Source organism: Kogia breviceps, chromosome 5, assembly GCF_026419965.1.
Source record: "Kogia breviceps isolate mKogBre1 chromosome 5, mKogBre1 haplotype 1, whole genome shotgun sequence".
Classification (NCBI taxonomy): Eukaryota; Metazoa; Chordata; class Mammalia; order Artiodactyla; family Physeteridae; genus Kogia; species Kogia breviceps.
The window spans coordinates 54,175,857-54,201,317 of NC_081314.1; the positions used below are offsets into that span (position 1 = coordinate 54,175,857).

The 25,461-nt window shown below is 33.9% G+C and overlaps 1 protein-coding gene across 1 annotated transcript in view; it reads left to right on the top strand.

Annotated features, from left to right (window-relative positions):
* Positions 1 to 25,461, top strand: part of PRKCI (protein kinase C iota) — an 87,755-nt gene that overhangs the window by 49,037 nt on the left and 13,257 nt on the right. Inside the window, exons 5-12 of the mRNA XM_059065073.2 lie at positions 3,201 to 3,286; positions 4,552 to 4,692; positions 7,310 to 7,364; positions 8,444 to 8,502; positions 16,273 to 16,449; positions 18,388 to 18,485; positions 19,234 to 19,320; positions 21,142 to 21,277. Of these exons, the coding sequence (XP_058921056.1) occupies positions 3,201 to 3,286; positions 4,552 to 4,692; positions 7,310 to 7,364; positions 8,444 to 8,502; positions 16,273 to 16,449; positions 18,388 to 18,485; positions 19,234 to 19,320; positions 21,142 to 21,277 (839 nt within the window). The remainder of the gene's footprint in view (positions 1 to 3,200; positions 3,287 to 4,551; positions 4,693 to 7,309; positions 7,365 to 8,443; positions 8,503 to 16,272; positions 16,450 to 18,387; positions 18,486 to 19,233; positions 19,321 to 21,141; positions 21,278 to 25,461) is intronic.

A 25,461-nucleotide genomic window follows, 5' to 3' on the forward strand; every position in this document is an offset into this window, starting at 1 on the left:
TAACCACTGCGCCACCAGGGAAGTCCCAAAATGAGTCAGTTTTTAATTACAACTTACTGACATAATTGTCTATTGTGCATTTGAAAGGAAAATTAAGTTGATTTTAAGTCCTTTCCTGTTTTTTTTTAAAATTAATTTATTTTTGGCTGCATTGGGTCTTTGTTGCTGCGCTCAGGCTTTTCTCTAGTTGCAGCAAGCAGGGGCTACTCTTCGTTGCAATGCATGGGCTTCTCATTGCGGTGGCTTCTTGTTGCAGAGCACGGGCTCTAAGCGCATGGGCTTCAGTAGTTGTGGCACATGGACTCAGTAGTTGTGGCTCACGGGCTCTAGAGCTCAGTCTCAGTAGTTGTGGCACACGGGATTAGTTGCTCCGCGGCATGTGGGATCTTCCCAGATCAGGCATCGAACCCGTGTCCCCTATATTGGCAGATGGATTCTTAACCACTGCACCACCAGGGAAGTCCCCATTTCCTGTTTTTTAATTTTGGAAATTTTCAAACCTATGGAGAAGTTGAAAAAAACATAGAAACATTGAAAACAAAGATACCCATATATCTTTACCAAGATTCACCAATTATTAACATTTTCTGTGTTTGCTTTATCTCCATATCTGTGCACACACATGCATACATGTATATACATAACAAACACTTGTTTTATTTTTATTTATTTTTTTGTGTACCCTTTGAGAGTAAGCTAACATGACATTTCACCTCTAAATACTTTAGCATGCATCCTTAAGAATTGTTATGAAACTTTCTTTTGAATGTCTAAGCTAGTGGTTAACATTAATGAGATGAATTGAAAGAGGCAACTATTTGGTCTGATGGAATTTGAATATGTTTATATGTATATATTCATATATATATACATGTGTGTATATGTATATATAGTTGATATATACCATATATATACCAAATTTGAATTTAATGTATGGTATAATTTATAGGTTGTAGATATTAGGCAACTCATTTTTATTTGTGGTTTCTGCACATATCCATGACTTCAGAATGAATAGTAGTAAATGTTTTGCTTTGTATTAAGTGAAATAGCTCTAAACTTTTAATTCTGTAACTCTTCATGCAACTTGGTGAAAAGGAAAAATTAAAGAACTGGGTGTTTGTATATAGAGTTGAATGAGGGCTGTGTACTTTATAGGAAGGTGGGGAAATATAAGGAGTAGGTAGGCCTCTGAAGCAATAGTGAAAAATTTAGGTTTGGATTCAACTAGAGTATTTCATTGGGTTTGCAGTGGCAGATGGATTACAGCCAGTGTGGGCTGCCTTCACAGAGGTGTTGGAGAAGCAGCTGTCCTTTGTCCAGGCCAGAGTTTTGAAAGACTTGCCATTATAGCAAATCTTGGTTGCAGAGTCCTATCTGCAAATCTATTGTGGGTCTGTAGCACACTTGCCAGATAAAATGTCTTTTCCTACCTTTTCACTGTATTTCATGCTGACTTTCCCACTTTAAAATTTGCTGGTGGGGATTTTTACACACTCCTCTCCAGTATAATTAATATTACTAAACTAGAGCATGAAGGAAAATTGAAAACCATTAAAGTGATCTCTTGGCTCTTTTAATTCCTAGGCAACATTAACATGTTTAAATTAAAGATATATCAAGTTGTAGTTCATGAAAGTTTCTGAAATAAGATGTTCTTTTAGGTTAAGATATTAACAAACTTTCTGCTTTGGTTACTCCTAACAGAATAAATAATTAAAAATAAAAGCATATATATTTCAGGTTCTGTATTATGCTGTCTCAGGATTTCTAATTCAGAGTATTTCACCCATTTCTTTCTATCTTAATTTTAAATAGTAGACCCAGTGCTACATTTGCTTTAAATTGAGTTTTGAGGGAATTCTCTGGTGGTCCAGTGGTTAGGACTCCGCGCTTCCACTGCAGGGGGCATGGGTTCGATCCCTGGTTGGGAACTAAGATCCCATGAGCCATGTGATGCAGCCAAAAAAATAAAATGAGTTTAGAAACCTAATGGAATTTCCACAGTGATTACTATTACTGTAGGATGACTAATAGACAATATATGTAATAGTGATTGACTTAACCAAAATCACACTGGTGGACTTGATTTGATCTCATGGAACCTCTTTGTTTAGGGAGTGTATTTAGAATACTTAAAGATATACAAGAATATAAAAACCATTGCATAAAAGGTTGTTGAGAAGAGAATATTCTAGTGGTTACAAAATGTCCCTTATACGGTATTTACAAAAATGTACCTTTACAAAGAAGAAAACTAGCCATCACTGCCTTTAACAGAGTGATTGAACACGTAGTGGGAGTCAACAATCTCACATTTGTATATTTCTTGATGAGATGCAGTAAGAAATATACATCAGCTGTGTATTATTTTTGCCAGAAGTATTTAATACTTTTTATCTGGGAATCCTTTTTTTTTATCTGGGAAGTGTGTTACAAATCCATAATAGATTTGAGTCTAATGAGGAAACAGACAAATCCAGAATGTAGGTCATGATATAAGACATCTGCCTAGACTCTTTCAACATCATGAAAAGCAAACAACAACCAATAAGATAGAGTGAATGTTTTAGCATACATTAAAGAGACAAAAAAGGTATAGTAATGAAATTCAGTGCCTGAATCTTTATTGGATCCTGGAGAGAAAAAGAAAACTATGAAAGACACTTTTCAAGCAAATGGGGAAATTAGTAAATAAAGTGTATATTAGGTGATATTTAATTAATGTTAATTTTCTAAGACACAATAATGGTATTGTGGTTAAATAGAATTAGGGGGAGTGTCCTTAATCTCAGGCAATGGATACTTAGGTATTTAAGGATGACGTGTTATGATGTCTGCAATTTATTTTTAAATGATTCAGAAAAAAAAGTGTATGTGTAAATAGAGAAGAAAGCAAATGTGGCAAAATTATAGTAATAGATAAATGTAGGTGAAAGATGGAGATGTTTATTGTTCTATTCTTTCAACTTTTCTGTGGGCTTAAAATTTTTTCAAAATTAAAAGTTAGGGGACAATTAAAAAACAAAAGCCTAGTCTCTTGATGAATTTTATTTTTCACTTTCAGATTTTTATCAATATATATTTTTTTCCTGCAGTGAATATCATGAAAAAAATCACAATTATAAAATGACTTTATATTCACACCTGCTCTTTTTTTTCTTCCTTTTTTTTTTTTTTTTAACTTTTAATCTCTTCAGAATCCATCTACCGCCGAGGTGCACGCCGCTGGAGAAAGCTTTACTGTGCAAATGGCCACACTTTTCAAGCCAAGCGTTTCAACAGGGTAAACCTTAGTGTGCTGAATATTGATAATTTGAGAAATCTGGGTTTTTCCTTTCTACTGTTATTCCTTTCTAAAGGAGTAAGTAGGGTGGCCTAAAATTCCCAGTTTCCCTGGGGTAGTACATCTGTTATCTTGAGGTAATTTTTAATAGCATCTCCTTTGACTCATAAAAATGTTCCAGCTTGGATGATTAGTTATATGGTTACCCTAGCTGTAAGAAAGTTGGATTTTTTAAAATATAATTCAAGACAGCCAGAAAATAAGCACGGTTTATTTTGCAAACCATTTACTGTTGTAAATTTTTTTTAGTTTTCCCTGTTTTAGAAAATGATAATTGCAGACATATATCTTGCTTTTAGTATGTACCAGGCACTTTCCTGAATGCTTGCCATATAGTGACTCATTTAATCCCTGCAACAACCTTGTGAGAGAGATACTATATATTTCCATTTTATAGATGAAGAAACAGGTGCAGGATGGTTAAGGTAACTTGCCCAAGATGACATGGCTAGTAAGTGGCAGAGCCAAGGTTGGAGGTCAGTCTGTCTCCAGAAGTCCATGTTTTTAACTACTCTTGATAACTACAGTTATCCATTTCCATTCTAGAACTCGTGCTGTGTTCTCAATTCATTAATGTAATAGAAGCCACCACCCGAGGTTCCCAAATTCCTGTTCCCAGTAGCACTGATATTTAAAAAGCTTTGAAGTGAGAAGTCACTATAGGTGTTGCTCTTTAAGAAAGCAGTGGTGACCTAAATGGGAAGGAAATCCAAAAAAGAGGGGATATATGTATATGCATAGCTGATTCATTTTGCTGTACAGTAGAAACTAACACAACATTGTAAAGCAACTATACTCCAATAAAAATTAATTTTTTAAAAAAAGAGAGCAGGGCTTCGGTTTGACCTCTGAACAGACTGATAGGTTTATGTTTGCTTGGGAGTCCTTGCACAGCTTTTTCTGCCATGTGTTTTTCAAGTTTAATTCACTTTTCCTATCGTGGTTACTCTGAACTTAATTAGGCGAAGACTGAAAATTCGCCGACTTAGGAAACAACATGGTTGCAAATTTCAGTCTCTTTAAAGCAAGCTCTCCTTTCTGTTTATTTTCCCATGACCATCATAGCTTTGAAAAAGTTATGCATGATGAAGGGAATTGAGTTAGAGAAGAAAGCCACTTACTTTCACTATTTTATGAGCAAACTGTTGGGAAATGATTATGACCTTTTTTTTGTTAATAACATACTGTTGAATTACTTTCTTCAGCGTGCTCATTGTGCCATCTGCACTGACCGAATATGGGGGCTTGGACGTCAGGGATATAAGTGCATCAACTGCAAACTCCTGGTTCATAAGAAGTGCCACAAACTTGTAACAATTGAATGTGGGCGGCATTCTTTGCCACCGGTAAGACACTGTTGTCTAATTTTTTTTTTATAGAGCATTTTGATAACACTGCTAGAACAGAAGGCTAAAATAGGGGGTGTTAAGGAATCAATCACAGATCAACAGTGTTGTTACAGAATGTGGGTAGGAATACTTTAGGAGTCCAGTTAACATGTGAATTTTGCAATTGTTATTACAAATTTGTTTGTAGGATATGGTTAACTTCTTTGTTTGATGTGGTACAAAATGATTTGGTCTAAATTAGGAAAATGTAAGGAGAACCATTCAAAAGATATTTTTCTCTTCTTTAAGCGAAACTCTTTAATTTATAGCTCCCATTATTCTAGCATCTATAGTAAGCAGAGATCAGGTGAGAAGAGTCAGAGTCTTCATGTTTGCTATGTAAAATGTGAGATTACTGGTGAGTTTTTGCATTTAAAATTTTTATTTTTCACTTTCTAATTTAAATATGAAATTAAAACAAATTCATTGTAGAAAAATAGAGAATAAAAATGAATAAGGAAAAATTAAACAAAAACCCCCATGGAATCTACCATCTAAAGGTAATTGTCATTTAGTATATATTCTTCCAGAAGTATGCAAATTTATATGCATAAGCATTTAAAATTTTTCTACAGACTTCGGTATACCAGTCATCCAGCTCCAACAGTTATCGCCTCACGACCAATCTCGTTTCATCTATACCCCACCCATTTAACCTGCCCTCATTCTGTATTGTTTTGAAACAAATTCCAGATGTATTTCAGTATGTACCTCTAAAAGATAAGGACTGTTTTTTAAAAGTAGCTAAAAAATAAGTTCCTTATATCAAATATCCATCCAAGCAATGTTCAAAATTTCAGTTGTCACATAAATGTTATAATTTTGTTTTCATAATTTTCATTGTGATGAATCAGGATTTAAATGAAGTTCATATTTGCAATTGATTGATCATATTTAAAGTTGATTGATAAGTCTTAGATATTTTTAAATTTACTGATAATTCATCTCTCTCTCTCTTTTTTCCCTTACAATTTAATTATAGAAGAAACTGTGTTGTCATTTAAAGTGATTCAGAATTTTTCTCTTTGCTTCTCCATGGTTATGTTTAAAATGTTCCCCTGTCCTCTTTATTTTCTGTATATTATAATTGAGTGTAGAGGTTTGATTAGATTCTGGTTTTTGTTTTTTTGTGGGTTGTTTTGAGACTATTTCAGAGAAGGTGGTGTGTTTATCCATCAGAAGGCATACAATGTTTGGTTATGTCTCATTCTTTTACATACTTCTTAACAAAAGTGAGGTCATACTTGTACTATTTTCTAACCCATTTTTCTCACTGAACAATAGATTTTGGTCATCTTTCTATATCTATATCTTCATCATTTTTAGCAAAGTATTTTATGTGTCTATACCATAATTTATTTAATCTGTTCCCCATGATTGAGCATTTGAGTTGTTTTCTAAATTTTCCTATGAGGAAAATCATAATGAACTTCCTGGTAAATAAATCTTATTATTTCCTTAAGGATTCAGAAGTAGAATTACTGGTTTAAAGGATATGTGTTTTTAAAAAGATCTGTGTTCGTCTTTCTAAGTTATCTTTTAGAATGATTATACCATGTTTATTTGTAGTACCTTCTTTGGACATTGTGGAAGTAGGTTATTACTGGTGGCTTGTTGGCAGTAGAATTATTTAGCCAGTTCATGTAAGTTTACAAATGGGTTTATAGTTAGGGAGGTAAAAAGCCAATTTTAAGGAACAGGAGAAGGCCAAAAATTTTGAACATAATTTATCCAGGTTACTGTTGATATTCTTGAGTATTCTTAGGCAATGGAATGACTTGTGTGAGTTCATAAATGTAGAATGAAAGAGGGCAGTGTTAGTGATTATATTGATATTTTAGGATGGTGCTAAACACATTGAAAAACTCATGAGCTTATTTTTAAGGCAGCCTTAAAAGTATAACTCTATAACTAAGGCTGCTTCTCAGGTTTACTCTTTCTTGCTGGTATTCATTAAACTTTGGTCCAAAATTAATGAATAAGTAAGATTTTGGTTTGAATTAGCATTGTTCCTGAGGTTATTGGAAGTTAGTTTCCTGGAGGTATTTCTTTTCCTTTTCTGGGTCACTGACCCCTTTGAGAATCTTCAGAAAAATGGGAAACCCATAAAATTTTACATATAATTTCAAGAAATTTATAGACATCTTGAAGTCTATTTCTGGACATCAGCTAAGTAACTCTATACCAAGACTCCTTTTGCCAAAGACTTAAAGTGAGTATGTGGAGCTCAAAGGAAGAATAGGTGGTGTGGTATAGAGGAGAAATAAATCAGAGTACGTGAGAGTTTAATTTGATTTCTAATTGATAGTCTGAAATTAGTTTTGTGTTTTTTCTGTGATCTGTAAAATGTGATAACATTACGTCATTCGTAGGAATGTTGTATGGTTTCACATATAATAAAATTTAAAATAAATTATATATAGTAATGTAATTCTCACTTATTAAGTTATATTCTTTCAAATTTAAATTTTAATATGCTGTGTCTCATCGAAATGATGTTGTTTCTGGATTTATAGAGGTATTGGGATTTTAAAAGAATGCACTAAGTTACTGTATCTTTGGAAATGATTTGTAGGAACCAATGATGCCCATGGACCAGTCATCCATGCACTCAGACCATGCACAGACAGGTAAGAATGACTGTGGCACAAACCATTGCTCATTAACAAAGTGTCATTTAAAGACTTCTTTATGTGAATCTTATACCTAAATTTAAAGACATTTATATTCTTCCCAAATAAAAGCTAGGTAACCATATTTTGTGGTGTTAACATCAGTCACAGTAGTTAACATGTTTGGCATTTTAAAAAGACAACTATGTAAACTACAACAAACAGCTATTTTCTTTAATTCAGATAAATTTCTTTTGAGACCTCTTTATATTCAGCAAACCTACTTATTTTCAGTAATGAAAACATATACTGATTTTGTGGACCATATTCACTATATTCAAGTGACCTGTTTTTATTAAAAACTGTATTATGAGATGAAGAAATGATGTAAAAGATACAGAGATGCTGTATAGACAATTCAAAAAAGATCGTGTGAGTTCAAATGTCTAAAAAAAGCCACAAATGTCTAGTAGATACAAAACCTTACATATGTCTCTGGGAAATTTGGAGAGCAGTTAAATGGGACAGAGCAGCGTGATCTGGGATGAATCAAGAAAAAGAAAATAAGGGAGTTTTTCTGGAAGGACAGAATGTAGTATCTTGTTCATGGAAGAAGCTAGTTGTATGAAATGTAGGCTTTTTTGTTTTTTTTTTTTTTTTTGACCCGAGTAGCTTTAAGGAATAGAAGCCTGGAGTCCAGTTGAGTCCAAACTAGAGACCCTCTATCACTATGCCTCAATCATACTAATATAATTAAGTAGGGTTTATAGAGTCACCCTTTTGGAAGGAATTGATTAATATGTAAAGAAGAGAAATATTTTTTTAAATAGCAAAAGTATTTGTTAAAATCAGTACTTGGCTATTGATTGGTTCCTCCTCTCTTTATCCTCATTAAAGATTACAATTTAACTGGTATTTATGTAGAATTTGTTATTAGTAGGACAGATACTCAATTTTAAATGATGAACACTTATTCAGAAATAAAAACTAAGAAAAATCAAATCAAGAGAAAGTTTTAAGTGTAACTCAATTAATATATACTATGTTTTTCTCTCTCTCTCTTTTTTTTTTTTAAATGTTTGGGATTGGTTTTCTAGTAATTCCATATAATCCTTCAAGTCATGAGAGTTTGGACCAAGTTGGTGAAGAAAAGGAGGTAAGATAATTAATTAGTCTTATGGTACATTATGTCATCAGCTTTTTAATGTGACAGTTTAAAAATATGACAGATTGACTTGCTTAAATTTTAGATTTTAATTTTGTAGGGATGATTTTTGGTGATTCTAGAGTTTTATTCTGAGTTAATTCAATAATTAAATTGCTAAAATCATTTAAATTAAGAAATAATCTGGTGAGATAACTTATATTCATTTTAAGACAGCATAATCTAAAAATTATAATGTATTTAAGAATGACATTTAGAATACTTGATAGTATTGTTTAAAATATAGATCCATTTTATGGGCTAATTGTTTATTTAAAATATAAATGATTAAGCATCTTAACTGCCCATCTTTTTTCTGACTATTAAACATTTTATTAGCTTTTAAAACAGTTTAATTAAAACGATAACCAATTTTTTGAAAAAAGCTTATAGTAAAAAAAGATTTATCATGCCTCACACCTTCTACTCCCACTTTGACTTCTGAGAGACAACCCCTTTTAATCATTTCTAGTTGTGTCCACAATGTTTATACCTCTCTTTTTCAATTTTTCAACTTTATATATTTCTAACCATGAAAGGTTTAAACTAGTATACTACCCCTCCCCCTTGGCTCCCCCAGCCCCCTGCTTTTCTCTTCTCTTTCCAATGTTTGATAGGTGTATCATGTTTTACTCTGGGTAACCTTTTTATTACAGAAAATTTCAAACATCAATAAAAGTAAACAGAATACTATTCCAAGCTCCTGTGTCCATTACCCAGTTAAAACAATTGTCCATACATGTTTTGTCTACCAACTTTTGCCTCACTCCTGTACTGTTTTGAAGCACCTCTGTTGGTTACCTATTTAATCTCCTATCTCAGTTTCTTATTCCATCAATTTAGTCAGTACCTTGACTCTCCTTTAGCCATCCTTTCTCTTTCTTCCGGCTTTCCTCTTTTAGCTACATATTTACTTTTATGCTGCCAAGGTTATTAACATTCATAATCTGTCCTGCAAGTGTAACCACATCTTTCATATTTTGTTCATTGGTTGACAATGAGTCATGCAAAGGAGGAAATTCTTAATAATAAGGAACAAATTCTCTGTTCTTCTGGCACCATGAGTTGGTAAAGTTTCCTTTTGTTTGATCCTTGATGTTATTTTATAGCTTTTTGTTCATTTTGGAATTTCTCGTTGCCTTAAGTATTATTTATTGGTTTGGTTGTTTACCAAAGACTCATTTGGTTTTATTTTCAAGACTTTTAATACATTTAAAAATTGAAGAATAATATACAGCATAGTGTACAAATCATGAGTATATATCTGGGTCAATTTTCACAGGTCCATCCACCTGACTACAAATAACTCAATTTCATTTCTTTTTATGGCTGAATAATATTCCATTGTATATATGTGCCACATCTTCTTTATCCATTCATCTGTTGATGGACACTTAGGTTGCTTCCATGTCCTGGCTATTGTAAAGAGTGCTGCAGTGAACATTGTAGTACATGACTCTTTTTGAATTATGGTTTTCTTAGGGTATATGCCCAGTAGTGGGATTGCTGGGTCATATAGTAGTTCTATTTGTAGTTTTTTAAGGAACCTCCATACTGTTCTCCATAGTGGCTGTATCAGTTTACATTCCCACCAGTAGTGCAAGAGGGTTCCCTTTTCTCCACACCCTCTCCAACATTTATTGTTTGCAGATATTTTGATGACGGCCATTCTGACTGGTGTGAGGTGATACCTCATTGTAGTTTTGATTTGCATTTCTCTAATGATTAGTGATGTTGAGCATCCTTTCATGTGTTTGTTGGCAATCTGTATATCTTCTTTGGAGAAATGTCTATTTAGGTCTTCTGCCCATTTTTGGATTGGGTTGTTTGTTTTTTTGATATTGAGCTGCATGAGCTGCTTGTATATTTTGGAGATTAATCCTTTGTCAGTTGCTTCATTTGCAAATATTTTCTCCCATTCTGAGGAGTGTCTACATCTATCTGTTCTTTTTTGGCTAGAGATTTGGGGGCCTGTTTAAGAAATCTCTGTCTTTTCCAAGATTATTGAAGACATTGAAAAGACTATACTTTCCTCCAGTGTTCTGCAGAGGTATCTTTTTCATCAATTGTATGCCCATTACATGGTCTATTTCTGGATTCTTTTTTATTTTCCATCATTTATTTATTCTTATGCTGATATCATGCTGTCATTATTATTATAGGTTTATAATCAGTCTTTTATATCTAGTAAAGTTCTACTTTGTTCTGAGAATTATCTTGGCTACTCTTACTAGCTTTTTGAATTTCCATGTAAATTTTAGAATTAGCTCACTAGTTTCCATAGAATTAAGGAAATAAACCAAACCTGTTGATCAATTTCAGGAAAAGTGATATCTACAATATTAAGTCCTTGATCCATGAACATGACATGTTCTTCCATTGACTTAGGTCTTCTTTCATTTCTGTCAGTGTTTTATAGTTTTCAAAGTTCTTGCAGTAGAGGTATTGGAGGTAAATGGTATTCTTTTAAAATTTAATTGTCTATTTAATATTGTTATATGGAAATAAGGGTTTTTTCCTAAATTGCCTTGTATCCTGAGACCTTGCTAAATTCACTTATTAATTCTAATAGCTATCTGAAGATACTCTTAGGTTTTCTACATATATGATCATCTTATCATGAATAACAGTTTCATTTCTTCCTTTTCCAATCTTATAGATTTTTTTCAGTGTTCTTAACCTTATTGAGTTAGCAAGGACCTCTGTAAATGGCCAAAATGATGTTGAAAAGAAGTGACAATCAGATATTATTGTCTTGTTCCGCATCTCAGAGGGAAATCTTCCAATATCTTATCATTAAGTTTGATGTTTGCTATAGGTTTTTATTCTGTAGATACCCTTATCAGAATGAGAGAGTTTGTCTCTATTCCTAGTTTGCTAAGATTTTTGTTTTCATCTTGAAAAGATGTTAAATTTTATCAACAACATTTTGTGGCATTTGTGGAGTTGATCATGTGTAAATTTCAGTAAATTTCTTTCTTTTTTTAAAAAATAAATTTATTTATTTATTTTGGCTGTGTTGGATCTTTGTTGCTGTGCGTGGGCTTCTCATTGCAGTGGCTAATCTTATTGTGGAGCATGGGCTCTAGGTGCGCAGGCTTCAGTAGCTGTGGTGCACGGGCTTAGTTGCTCCACGGCATGTGGGATCTTCCCCGACCAGGGCTCGAACACGTATCTTCTGCTTTGGCAGGTGGATTCTTAACCACTGCGTCACGAGGGAAGCCCAATTTCAATAAATTTCAAATGTTAAGCCTGTTTTTCATTTCTGGAATAAACTCCCTGTGTCATGATGTATAATTCTCTTTGTATATTGGTAGATCTGATTCGCCAATATTTATTTTAGGTTTTTGAAAAAATTATTAACAAGAATCATTGACCTGTAATTTTCCCTTTTTGTATTGGATTGTGACGTTTTGGTATCAAAATAATACTGGGCTCATAAAATGATTTTGGAGTTTTTCCTATTCCCAAGGAGAATTCTTATAAGATTGACATTATTTCTTTCTTACATTTTTGGAAGAATTCACCAGAAAAGCACTCTGGGCCTGGAGGGTTTTTTGGTTTGTTTTTTTTGTTTGTTTGTTTCGTGGGAAGGATTTTCTACGTTCTATTTCTGAATAGACATAGGGCAATTTAGCTTCTCTGTTTCCTCTTGTGTTATTCCTTGGAATTTATCTAACCTAAATTTTCAGATTTATTGACACAAAGTTGTTAATTGCTGAGAATATGAAATGATATCCTTTTTTACTCCTGATAAAAAGTTACTGTGCATTCCCTTTTTCTTCATCAGTTTTGCCAAGGGGATGTCAATTTTTTAGTCTTATCAAAGAACTAACTTTTGGCTCTCTGTTTGAATGCTTATATCCTATTCTATTGCATTGACTTCTCATTATTTCCTTATGCTTTTTTGTCATTCACTTTTTTTAATACATTCTTTTTTCAATATTCTTTTCCATTATGGTTTATCACAGGATATTTAATATAGTTCACTGTGCTATACATTAGGACCTTGTTGTTTATCCATTCTAAATGTAATAGTTTGCATCTGCTAATCCCAAATTCCCAGTCCATCCCTCCCCCACCCCCCTTCCCATCCCCGGCAACCACAAATCTGTTCTCTATGTCTATGAGTCTGTTTCTGTTTTGTAGATAGGTTCATTTATGCCATATTTTAGATTCCACATATAAGTGATATCATATGGAATTTGTCTTTCTCGTTCTGACTTACTTAGTATGATAATCTCTAGTTGCATCCATGTTGCTGCAAATGGCATTATTTCATTCTCTTTTTTTTTACGGCTGGGTAGTATTCCATGGTATATATGTACCACATCTTTATTCATTCACCTGTTGATTGACATTTAGGTTATTTCCATGTTTTGGCTATTGTGAACAGTGCTGCTATGAACATAGTGGTGCATTAGCTTTTTGAATTACAGTTTTGTCCAGTTTTGTCTTTTTGAATTATAGTTTTGGTATATTCCTAGGAGTGAGATTGCTGAATTATATGGTAATTCTATTTTTAGTTTTCTGAAGAACTTCCATACAGTTTTCCTAGTGGCTGTACCAACTTACATTCCCACCAACAGTGTAGGGACGGTTTCCTTTTCTCCACACCCTCTCCAGCATTTGATATTTGTAGACTTTTTAATGATGGCCATTCTGACTGGTGTGAGGTGGTATTTCACTGTGGTTTTGATTTGCATCTCTCTAATAATTAGTGATGTTGAGCATCTTTTCATTTGCCTACTGGCCATCTGTGTCATTCACTTTTAAGTATATCTTAATCTGTATTATGATTTCTTCTTTGATCCATGTATTATTTAAAAGTATTGATATACTAATTAATTTTCAAATATGTGGGAATTTTTTTTTATTGTATTGAATAGCTTAATTCTGCTGCAGGTCAGAGAATGTATTCTATTCTGTGTGATTTCAGTCTTTTGAACTTTTTTGAAACTTGCTTGAAGACCAAGCACACAGACATTGGTGAATGTTCCATATGTATTTTTGAATATAATATATTCTGTAGTTGTTGGGTGCAGTATTCTATACAGATCAATTAAGTCAAGAGTAGTAACAGTGTTATTCAGTCTTCTGTTACCTCACTGACTGCATGTTCTTTCCCTACAAACAGGTTTCATTTAGAATTTACCTGTCCCTTTTAGTTTTGTTAGGTTTTGCTTTACATATTTTGAGGCTATCTTATTGAGTACATGTAGATTTAGAATCATAATATCTTACATTGGATTAATGATTTTTCGCAAAGAAATACCCCTTGGTATTTGTAGTAATGCTTCCTTGCCTAAAGTCCTTATGTTAAGTAATTGCTGTGTAACAAGTTACCTTAAAATATAGTGGCTTAAAACAACGAAATTTATTATGTCATAATTTCTGTGGGTCAGGAATCCAGGTTCTTGACTCTGAGTCCCTTAGAGGCTGCAATCAGTGTACTGGCAAAGACTGCTGTCGTCTCAAGGCTCAACTGAGGAAGAAACTGCTTCCATACTTAACTCACCTCATTGTTGGCAGGATTCAGTTCCTTGCCATGTGGCCTCTCCATAGGGCAGCTCACAGCAAGGTAGTTTGCTTCATCAGAGCAAGCAAGCAATAAGATCCAGAGATTGAATGCCAGCAAAACAGACCTCACAGTCTTTTGTAACCTAGTCTCAGAAGTGCCATCCCTTCATTTTTGCCATATTTTTTTCATCAGAAGCAAGTCATTAGGTCCAGCCTATACTCGAGGGGATTACACAAGGGCATGAATACTAGGAAGTGGGGATCACTGGGGTCCTCGTAGAAGTGAGCCTACCACAGTTGGCTACAGCTACTTTGTCTCATGTTACTTTAGCTACAGCTCTCTTTTGGTTAGTGATTACATGGTATATAGTTTCTTACCCTTTTACTTTGAACCTTTCTGTACATATATATATCTTATTAACATCATAGAATTGGACTTCCCCCTCTGGTTTGATAGTCCTTAGCTGTAGTATTTAGTGTGTTTTAATATTTATGTATTGTTACATTTAATGTAAGTATATTTAAACTAACAACTTATTTGTATTTAAATCTACCAATTTACTATGTTTTCTGTATCATCTATTTATGTTACTTTTCTAGCCTTCTTTTGGGTTAATTATTTATTTTTTCTCACCTCTTTTAGCTTGTTTCACATTCTTTTGCTTTTTTATTACTGGTTGTTCTAGAGATTGCATCTTACCCTTAACTTATTTCAATTCAATACAAATTATTAATAATACTTTTTACCATTTTCCAGGATATGCAAGGACCTTAGAACACTTTAAATTCCCTCATGCTCCCTTCCTGTCTTTACTGCTATTTTTGTCATATTTTAAAATTCTGTATGTGTGTGTTAGTGTTTTTAAACAGTCAATCCTTATTTAGGTTTATCCACATTTTATTCTTTTTGTTCTGCTTTTGTTCCTGTGTGTCTGCCTTCCATATGAGATCATCTTTCTTCTTCTTGAAGAACTCAATATTTCCTTGACTGAGAACCAAACAGTGACGGATTTCCTTAGTTTTTGTTTGAAAATGTATTTATTTCATTTTCATTTTGAAGGCTATTTTTACAGGCTGTAGGATTGTAGATAAGCAAGGGGGGAGGGGGGTAAGCCGTTTAAAAGGTGACATTCCACTGTTTTCTGGCTTCTGTCATTTCATTCAGCCTTATTATTATGTGAAGGAACTGTGCTTTCATTCCATTTGATTCTCTTTTATAGCTTCCAGTTAACCATATTTAAAGTCTGTACATTACTTTACCTTTTTACCATTTTCTGCTTTCTTAATCTGCCCTAATTTGGTTTCTTTCACTCCTTTTTATTTATTCTTGTTACCAAGTCAGATTATTATTTCTAAATTTTCTTTTGGATAATCATCCTCCTTCAATTTTCATAATACTTTTTTTTTTCCTGTTTTGTGCTTACTAGTTTATCTTTCTGAAAATTTGCTCCTTGCTTTTGCTGATACTCTTCACTTCAGAAAATTCATACTTAATTCTCATGGGTATATCTGTTGGTTGTATGCTGGGATTTTGCAGGCATCTAATAAAAGATTATCTTTAGTCTTCTTTATAAATTTCCAGAAGCCTAAGTTTCTACTTGTGAATGAATTACAGGGCTGACTTTGTTATTCCACAGGAGTCTTGATATTGTGTAGAAAAGAAAGTTTTACATTAGCTGAACTGCCTCATGCTTGTTTTCTGCCTGTAGCTTAACTCAGATTTCATACATTAAGCTTCTGGCAGACTCTTTCATCTTGATGTCCCATTGTAACTTCTAACTTCAGTATGAAAAATCGAGCTCATTATCTCATCAACTCTGTCAGTCTTACCATGTGCTCACACTTTATTTTTCTATCAGTGGCACCTCCAGTCTCCCAGTCACCAAAGTTAGTGTCATTTTTTTTTTCATGTGTCTCCACTGCCTCCATACCCAAAAGTTATCAGATTCTAAGACATCCTTCAATGTTTCTCAGATTTCAACTCCTTCTCCTTTCCTAACACCACCCCTCTGACCTCATCTCATGAATTCATCCTACCTGTTGAGTAGTTAGATTATATCATTTGGAATGATGTAAGAAACTAATTAAGAACTTAAATCGGAAAATATTTTAAAATCTTATAGGTATAACTAGGTGTTAGAAGTATATTGCGTTATGCAAAATACTTCAGGTATAACTGTTTGCCATAAATGTTCTCAACAGGCAATGAACACCAGGGAAAGTGGCAAAGCTTCATCCAGTTTAGGTCTTCAGGATTTTGATTTGCTCCGGGTAATAGGAAGAGGAAGTTATGCCAAAGTACTATTGGTGCGATTAAAAAAAACAGATCGTATTTATGCAATGAAAGTTGTGAAAAAAGAGCTTGTCAATGATGATGAGGTAAGCACAATGATGTTTTATTACCTCTAAACTGTTAAGTTGGCTTAAGTGTACTATTTCAGAAAAAAAACTCAATGTTTATGCCTTATTATTTCAGCCTACTTTTCTAAATACATGCTTCAAATAGATTATTTAAGGTATATTTAAACTTATCTGATGGGGACTTCCCTGGTGGCTCAGTGGTTAAGAATCCGCCTGCCAGTGCAGGGGACATGGGTTCGATCCCTGGTCTGAGAAGATCCCATATCCCGCCGAGCAACTAAGCCCATGCACCAAACTACTGAGCCTGCACTCTAGAGCCTGTGAGCCACAACTACGTACAGATGTAACAGTTGTAAATAACCTCAAGAGCATAGATAATGGTTACATGTAATAAAATAATTAGTTTTGAGTATCACATTTATTTTCAGTATAACTAATTGTAAGTTTGTAGAAGTTAAGTGTTAATAATGGTTGTTTCAGAGAGGAAAACATAGGGAGAACACTTTGACATAAATCACAGCAAGATCTTTTTTGACCCACCTCCTAGAGTAATGGAAATAAAAACAAAATTAAACAAATGGGACCTAATATAACTTAAAAGCTTTTGCACAGCAAAGGAAACTATCAATAAGACGAAAAGACAACCCTCAGAATGGGAGAAAATATTTGCAAATGAATCAATGGACAATGGATTAATCTCCAAAATATATATGCAGCTCATGCAGCTCAATATTAAAAAAAACAAGCAACTCAATCCAAAAATGGGCAGAAAACCTAAATAGACATTTCTCCAAAGAAGCCATACAGATGGCCAAGAGGCACATGAAAAGCTGCTCAACATCACTAATTATTAGCGAAATGCAAATCAAAATTACAATAAGGTATCACCTCACACCAGTTAGAATGGGCAACATCAGAAAATCTACAAACAACAAATGCTGGAGAGGCTGTGGAGAAAAGGGAATCCTCTTGCACTGTTGGTGGGAATGTAAATTGATACAGCCACTATGGAGAACAGTATGGGGGTTCCTTAAAAAACTAAAAATAGAATTACCATATGACCCAGCAATTCCACTTCTGGCCATATATCCAGACAAAATTGTAATTCATAAAGATACATGCACCCCTATGTTCATAGCAGCACTATTCACAATAGCCAAGACATGGAAACAAATGTCCATCAACAGATGAATGGATAAGGAAGATGTGGTACATATATACAATGGACTATTACTGAGCCACAACTACTGAGCCCACGTACCACAACTCCTGAAGCCTGCACGCCTAGAGCCCATGCTCCGCAACAAGAGAAGCCATGACAATGAGAAGCCCGTGCACCACAATGAAGAGTAGCCCCTGCTCATCACAACTCGAGAAAGCCTGCGTGCAGCAATGAAGACCCAACACAGCCAGATAAATAAATAAAGTTATCTGATGATTATTAGATTTTTTAAAAATAAAAATCAAACCATATTATTATCAAGGGCAAGTACTTGAGCTTTGTAAAATTTTCTAGACTGTTGCATAATATCAAAAGATTTACTGGTAGTATTTTCTCTTTGTATATTAATTACTATTTCATGATTATCAGTGCTTTTGATATTTAGCCTAGTTAGTTAATAATTGCATTTATGGTAATAGAATTACTAAGAAATATATCATAGTTTTTTTTTGTTTTTTTTGTTTGTTTGTTTGTTTTTTTGTGGTATGCGGGCCTCTCACTGTTGTGGCCTCTCCCGTTGCAGAGCACAGGCTCCCGACGCGCAGGTTCAGCGGCCATGGCTCATGGGCCCAGCCGTTCCGCGGCATGTGGGATCTTTCCGGACCCAGGCACGAACCCCTGTCTCCTGCATTGGCAGGCGGATTCTCAACCACTGCGCCACCAGGGAAGCCCTATCATAGTTTTGATGATATCATTTTCAGTTTGACATAGATTTCTTTTGTATTTTAAAATAGGATATTGACTGGGTACAGACAGAGAAGCATGTTTTTGAGCAGGCATCTAATCACCCTTTTCTTGTTGGGCTGCATTCTTGCTTCCAGACAGAAAGCAGGTAAGATTGAAAGATAATGGAATGATACCTGGGTTTTATACATTTTGGTATATTACACAATAAGAACCCTTTCTACAGTAATTCTTAAGGTGGAAGTCACATGGAGACAGACACAACAGTACTATGCTTGTAATTTCCTGCTACTCATACTCCAACCAGTGATATCAATTTGACATTGGATCAGCATTAGGAAATTACCTTCTTTAGGAAAAAAAAAAAAGAAAAATAGCCAGGTCATAATTATGGCAGTAGAAATCCAACCTTTTAAATATCACCAAGATTCTAGTTTTAGGACTTAAATGTTCCTAGAGTTTAATTAGGGGGATAGATTCTAACTTCTTTTGCCTTAAGTGACAGTTGAAAATGACTTACACATTGCACATTCTAAAATTGGGGTAGGAGTGAGAGCTCTGGAATGCAAATGGTACTATTGGCTTGGCCACAAAGTTCATTCAGGTTTTTCGTTAAGCTCTTATGGAAAAACCCAAACGAACTTTTTGGCCAACTCAATACTTTAGAATAGAAGTAGCAGATTACAAATTATCTTTCTGATTTACTTTCTTGTATCTTCTGTGATCAAACAGCTTTCCACTCCAATCACCCTTTGTTTCCACCAAATTCCTGGAATTTTTGTTAAGGGTGAATCATGTAGAATGCTCTCTATGCTGTGACTGGTCTCTATATTTAAAATGCAGTTACACCACCTTATTTTGGATCTTGGTTTCATGTGTTCTCTCCTGTTTTTTAGATTGTTCTTTGTCATAGAGTATGTTAATGGAGGAGATCTAATGTTTCATATGCAGCGACAAAGAAAACTTCCTGAAGAACATGCCAGGTAAGTTTTTTGTTTATTGTTTGCTTGTGTTGAAGTTTGGAGGGAGGAGCTATGGGACTTTTTATATGCCAATGGTTGAAAACAGTAGATAAATCATTTATTTTGATACGAGCTAATTCTTTATAAGTCATGTAAAGGCTAAGCTAAATTATATTATAATGTGATATATATTACATATATAATAATATAATTAAAAGCAATTGAGAAGTACAGTGTTAAAGTGGAAACCTTTAGTCTACGAAACTCAATTATTTTCAAATAATTTATTCAGTATCAGCCACTAAAATAATTAATGAATTTATAAACACTTATTAATCTTATCAAGTTTGCAATGATTGCTGACAGTTTTTCATTAGAAGATTATTGTTCATATATACTTGAGAGTAATAAAACAATACCTCTTAACCTATTATGTAATCGACTGTTCTTCCATAATTATAATTTCTGAATTGTTCTGCCTTTGGCTTTCCCCCCACTGATCCCATACATGTTGATTAATAAGAGAAAAGAGTATTAAATATAATTTATTTGTTTAGTGCCCTTAATTTGATATTCTTATACAGGATTGTAAATTGTTGGAGGACTTAGGTGGAGAAGGATCATGGCCTTGGATAAGAAGTTTAATCCATGAGTGCCATGTTTTGTTTTGTTTTTTACTCATAATTAGCAGTAATTCTACCCTTTTGCACTTCACAAGAGTAATGCCAAAATGAAGCATGTGAGTTTGTATATGTATGTAACAAAAGTTAGAGATTCATTTTAAAAAATAACTTATTTAGTGGAAATCTTGCTATTCATTGATATTTCTTGTCAAAAAGAGATAATAGCTTTCAATTTTATAAGAAGGTATAAAGTGTATTAATCTGTCTTGGGGCCAAACTGCTGTTGTTGTTGTTGTTTAATTTACTGTATGTTCATTATTTATTTAAGCTTTAGCAAATGGTCACCCTTCATGGCAAAGCCACAGATGATATTTTGAATTGTGAATATAGCTGGTATTTGTTCCTTGTTTGTTCAGCTGGACTTGAAAATAGTCTTGTTTTTATTGTATTAAAGTGCACGTTCTGGTTTTATATCATCTTTGCTTTTCTAGTAACCAGAGTATAGGATAAGAGCTCAAGTTCCCTATTCTTAGAATTAAGTAGCTGGAAGGTGTGTATTATGTATCTCCAAACATGATCATGATAACATTCACCAAAGCAGCCAAAAACCAGCTAGGTTGTTTCATTTTCGTTATTCAGGTCAAAAATTCTGCTTAACACCAATGAGTTGGTGGCAGTTTTGAAAAGTTCTTTCTGTTGAAAAATAATTTCTTTTAATTCCTTTTCTAGAATTTTGGTATGGATTTTATGGTTTGAGTGGTCAACTTTCAGTATTCTTTCTATTTTAGATCAATCAGTGGTTCTTAGCATTTTGGGAGGTCGCTGATCCCTTAGAGAAGTGATGAAAGCTATGGAAACTGTAGAAGGTGTCTGTGTGCCTACAACTTTGTGTCCAGGTGTAGGAGTGTGGACTTTCTGAAGTCCATCCAAGGGCCCAGATTAAGAATCCCTGCCTGAGACTTTCAAATTAAACCTTATGAAAAGTATGGGTTTAATTTAGACTGGAACTTTATAATTGTGTTTAGGGCTCAGCTATCTTAAAGTGGCACTTCAATTTGTGTTTTGGTATTGTTCCTAAAAACATTGAGAGAAAAAAATCTTTTGACATGATTTTGATGTTCTGGTTTGCAGATGGGAGTAGGATTTAAATACGTTTCTGTAGGCACTTACCACAATTCAAAAATTTGAATCAAGTGAGTAATTTTTCATTTTATTTTAGATTTTACTCCGCAGAAATCAGTCTAGCATTAAATTATCTTCATGAACGGGGGATAATTTATAGAGATTTGAAATTGGACAACGTGTTGCTGGACTCTGAAGGACACATTAAACTCACTGACTATGGCATGTGTAAGGTGAGGGGAAATTTCTAGTTATTCAGAAGATCTCAGCAGCTCAGGAAATTGTTTCAGTCAAATAACTTTATATTTAATGATGGGGAAATACGTGCTACTTTGTGCTAGAATTCCCAAAAGTATCCTAAACAAAGACAAATGTACTGATGTCCTAGCCATTTACAAAATTCCATATTTTCTGTGAGCATTATATGTGCTATAATAGTTAAGTTCTTTTTATTGTCTGTAATTGTTTGTCTTCAAAGTTGTGATACTATTGAAGAAAATTTGGAGGTAAAAACTGTCTACAAACTCACAACTTTAAAACAACTGCTTGCATATCACCTTCCAGCTTTTGCCATTTAATTGTGACTCTTAATGATGCACTCAAGATTCTCCTAGGAAATCTAACATTTTTTATATATTTAAATTTAAATATCTGACATAAAATTCAGTAAAGCAAAATAAGAATTTTAGTTACTCTCAGGACATGTCCTTTATTTCTTGGTGTCTTATTCTTTTTGTAACAGTGTTTCATTTACGGGTCCAGTCTTTTTCCAGGAAATGTGTAGGGGGCTACTCTCCTTGTCAAAATAGCTGGGACCCAATTATCTTCACACAGTGAATTTGGCAACAAGCATGTGAATGTGTTAATTGCCTTTCCCCATTCACCTGAGGGAAGTGCCTTCAGAGCCTGGTTCTTTTTATTCAAAGAAATTTGGGCATCCTGTTTTGCCTGGAAGATATTAGAGAAAAATTACTTGATCTTTTTGTTACTCTTAATGAAAAATAATAGTGGTTTGTTATATATTCCCATTCTTTCCAGAGATCCTCAATCAAGTTAATCACGATCTTTGATAAACATGAGAGGTTTTATTCAGTAGTTCTTTAAATTGGTTGTCTTGCTTACCTCCTTTTCTGCCTCCTTCTCCAGGAGCTATTTGGTGTTATTAGTAGGAAATGATACCAGGAGTGGAACTTGTGTTCAGAGACTTAACGAACAGTACTTTGTCTCTTTTCCAACTACCATATTTACGCCCAATGTTAAACTTTATGGGAAATAAATCCCCTGGAAATTTGAATGTACTTATCTTATGACTTAACATCAGTATTTAAACTTACCTAATATGACCTTGGGCATATATTGGATAAATTTCTTTTCCTTATAATTTGGTAAATCTAAATCATTCAAATTTTTTTCATAGTTTCTCCAGAAATACTTTCTTTAGGTTTAATTAATTTAATTTCTTCAGTTTCTCACTATATACTTTCATATAAAGAATGCAGGGACTTCCCTGGTGGTCCAGCGGTTAAGACTCCGCTCTCCCAGTGGAGGGCGTCCCAGTATGATCCCTGGTCAGGGAACTAGATACCGCATGCAACAAGTAAAGATCACGTACTCGGCATTGAAGATCCTGCGTCGCCTAAATAAATAAATAAATAAATAAATATTTTTTTTTAAAAAAAGAAGGATTTCCCTGGCATTCCAGTGGTTAAGACTTCGCCTTCCAATGCAGGGGGTGCAGGTTTGATCCCTGATCGGGGAGCTAAGATCCCACATGCCTTGTGGCCAAAATACCAAAACATAAAACAGAAGCAATATTGTAACAAATTCAATAAAGACTTTAAAAAATGTATTAAGAAAGTTTAAAAAGAATGCAGAGAAAAAAAAATGCAGAGAATAGTGATGACTGGAGGCATATGGAAACTGCAATTAACATCTTCAGAGTTATGTTTGGAATATTTTATGAACATTGATTTTTTTTTTTATTGACTGAAAAACCAGCTATTTTGTGAATTGATGTGCCTTTAACTATTTTTTATCAGCAGGGTGTGTTATAATAATATCTGTGTTATGCTGTAAATAATTTAGCTGATGGGCCTATGTTCAGATATCCAGTCAAAAGGTGAATGATTTAGTATAGTTCTTTTACAAGTTAACAGACTGCATCCCTTGCCTCTGAGTCTTACCCTGAAAGTGCATGTCACCCACCATGAGACTGTATGTCAAGCCATTGCCCATAATACAAAACAACTTCAATCACATTCATATTTCTTTGTACAGGCATACCTCGTTTTACTGTGCTTCACAGATATTGCGTTTTCTACAAGTTGATGTTTTGTGGCAACCCTGTGTTGTCAGATGATGGTTAGCATTTTTTTTTAATATTTATTTTATTTATTATTTATTTATTTTTGGCTGCATTGGGTCTTAGTTGCAGCACACAGAATCTTTTGCTGCAGGACACAGACTTCTCTCTAGTTGTGGCACATAGGCTCCAGAGCATGCGGTCTCAGTGGTTGTAGCGTGCAGGCTTAGTTGCCCTGCAGCATGTAGGATCTTAGTTCCCCGACCAGGGATCAAACCAACATCCCCTGTGTTGGCAGGCAGATTGTTAACCACTGTACCACCAGGAGAAGTCCTTGTTAGCATTTTTTAGCAATAAAGTTTTATTTTTAATTTTTATTGAGATATAGTTGATTTACAATGTTGTGTTTAAGTATTTTTTATTTAAGGTATTCACTTTGTTTTTTAGACATAATGCTTTTGCACACTTAATAGATTACAGTGTAGTATAAACATAATTTTTATATGCACTGGGAAACCAAAAATACTCATGTGACTCAATTTCTTGTGATGTCATAAATGGGGGTCTGAAAGCAAACTGCAGTATCTCCGTGTATGCCTGTATACAAAAATAACGTATATATCCCTGTTAGAGATCTTTAAAAAATCCTTGGAGTCACAACATATATTACTAAATATTTCTTCTAGATGTTTGTGTTAGTGTTATATATAATAGTGTAAAACTTGAAGACAAGTACATACATCATGCCCAGAATATCTCTGTAGGAACACATAAGAACCTCATGACAGTGGTTGTCCCTAGGGAGCTGGAACTGGATGTGTCAGGGACAAGAATGGGAGGAAGGCTTGATTTTTAGTGTATATCTTCCCCCGCAACCTTTTTGTTTGGAATTTTGTACCATGTAATTTAACAACAGGGAAATGGTTAGATTCTAGGTACATATGTTGAGTTGGATTTGTAGTTATTAAAAATAGGAAGTCTGTAATTATATGGAAATTACATAGCTATAAAGTAAAAAAAAGCAGATGCTTAATTGTATATTTAATATTTAGCTTGTATTTAGACTATCTTTTTATTATTTTTAGTTTTTTAATTGAGGTATGGTTGATTATAGTATTATGTAAGTTTCAGATGTACAACATAGTGTTTACAGTTTTTAAAGATTGTAGTCCATTTATAGTTACTATAAAATTGGACTGTATTCCCTGTGCTGTACAATATACCCTTGTAGCTTATTTATTTTATACACAGTAGTTTGTGCCTCTTAATCTCCTACCTCTATTTTGTCCCTTCCTTCTCCCTCTCCCTCTCCCCACTGGTAGCCACTAGTTTATTCTCTATATCTGTGAGTCTGTTTTTGTTGTTGTTACTATATTCATTTGTTTTATTTTTTAAATTCCACATATAAGTGATAGCATACAGTATTTGTCTTTGTCTGTCTGACTTATTTCAATAGAATAATAACCCTCCAAGTCTATCTATGTTGTTGTTAATGGCAAAATCTCATTCGTTTTTGTGGCTGAGTAGTATTCCAGTAGTAGTTTGTCAGTGGTTTCCTTTGCTGTGCAAAAACTTTTAAGTTTAATTAAGTCTCATTTGTTTATTTTTGCTTTTGTTTCCTTTGCCTTAGAAGATAGATAAAAATATATATATATTGGTACAATATATGTCAAAGAGTATTCTGCCTATGTTTTCTTTTAGGAGTTTTGTAGTTTCTGGTCTTATATTTAGGCCTTCAATCCATTTTGAGTTTATTTTTGTATATGGTGTGGGAAAATATTCTAATTTCATTCTTTTACATGTAGAGGTCCTGTTTTTCCAGCACCACTAATTGAAGAGACTGTCTTTTCTCCATTGTATACTTTTGTTTCCTTTGTCATAGACTAATTAACCACAAGTGAATGGGTTTATTTATGGACTCTCTATTTCTGTTCCATTGATCTATGTGTCTGTTTTTGTGCCAGTACCACACTGTTTTCATTACTGTAGCTTTATAGTATAGTCTGAAGTCAGGGCGCTTGATTCCTCCAGCTCTTTTCTTTCTCAAGATTGTTTTGGCTCTTTCTTATTTAATTGCCTGTGGCCCAAGAATGGTCTGAATGATATTGGTCCTTT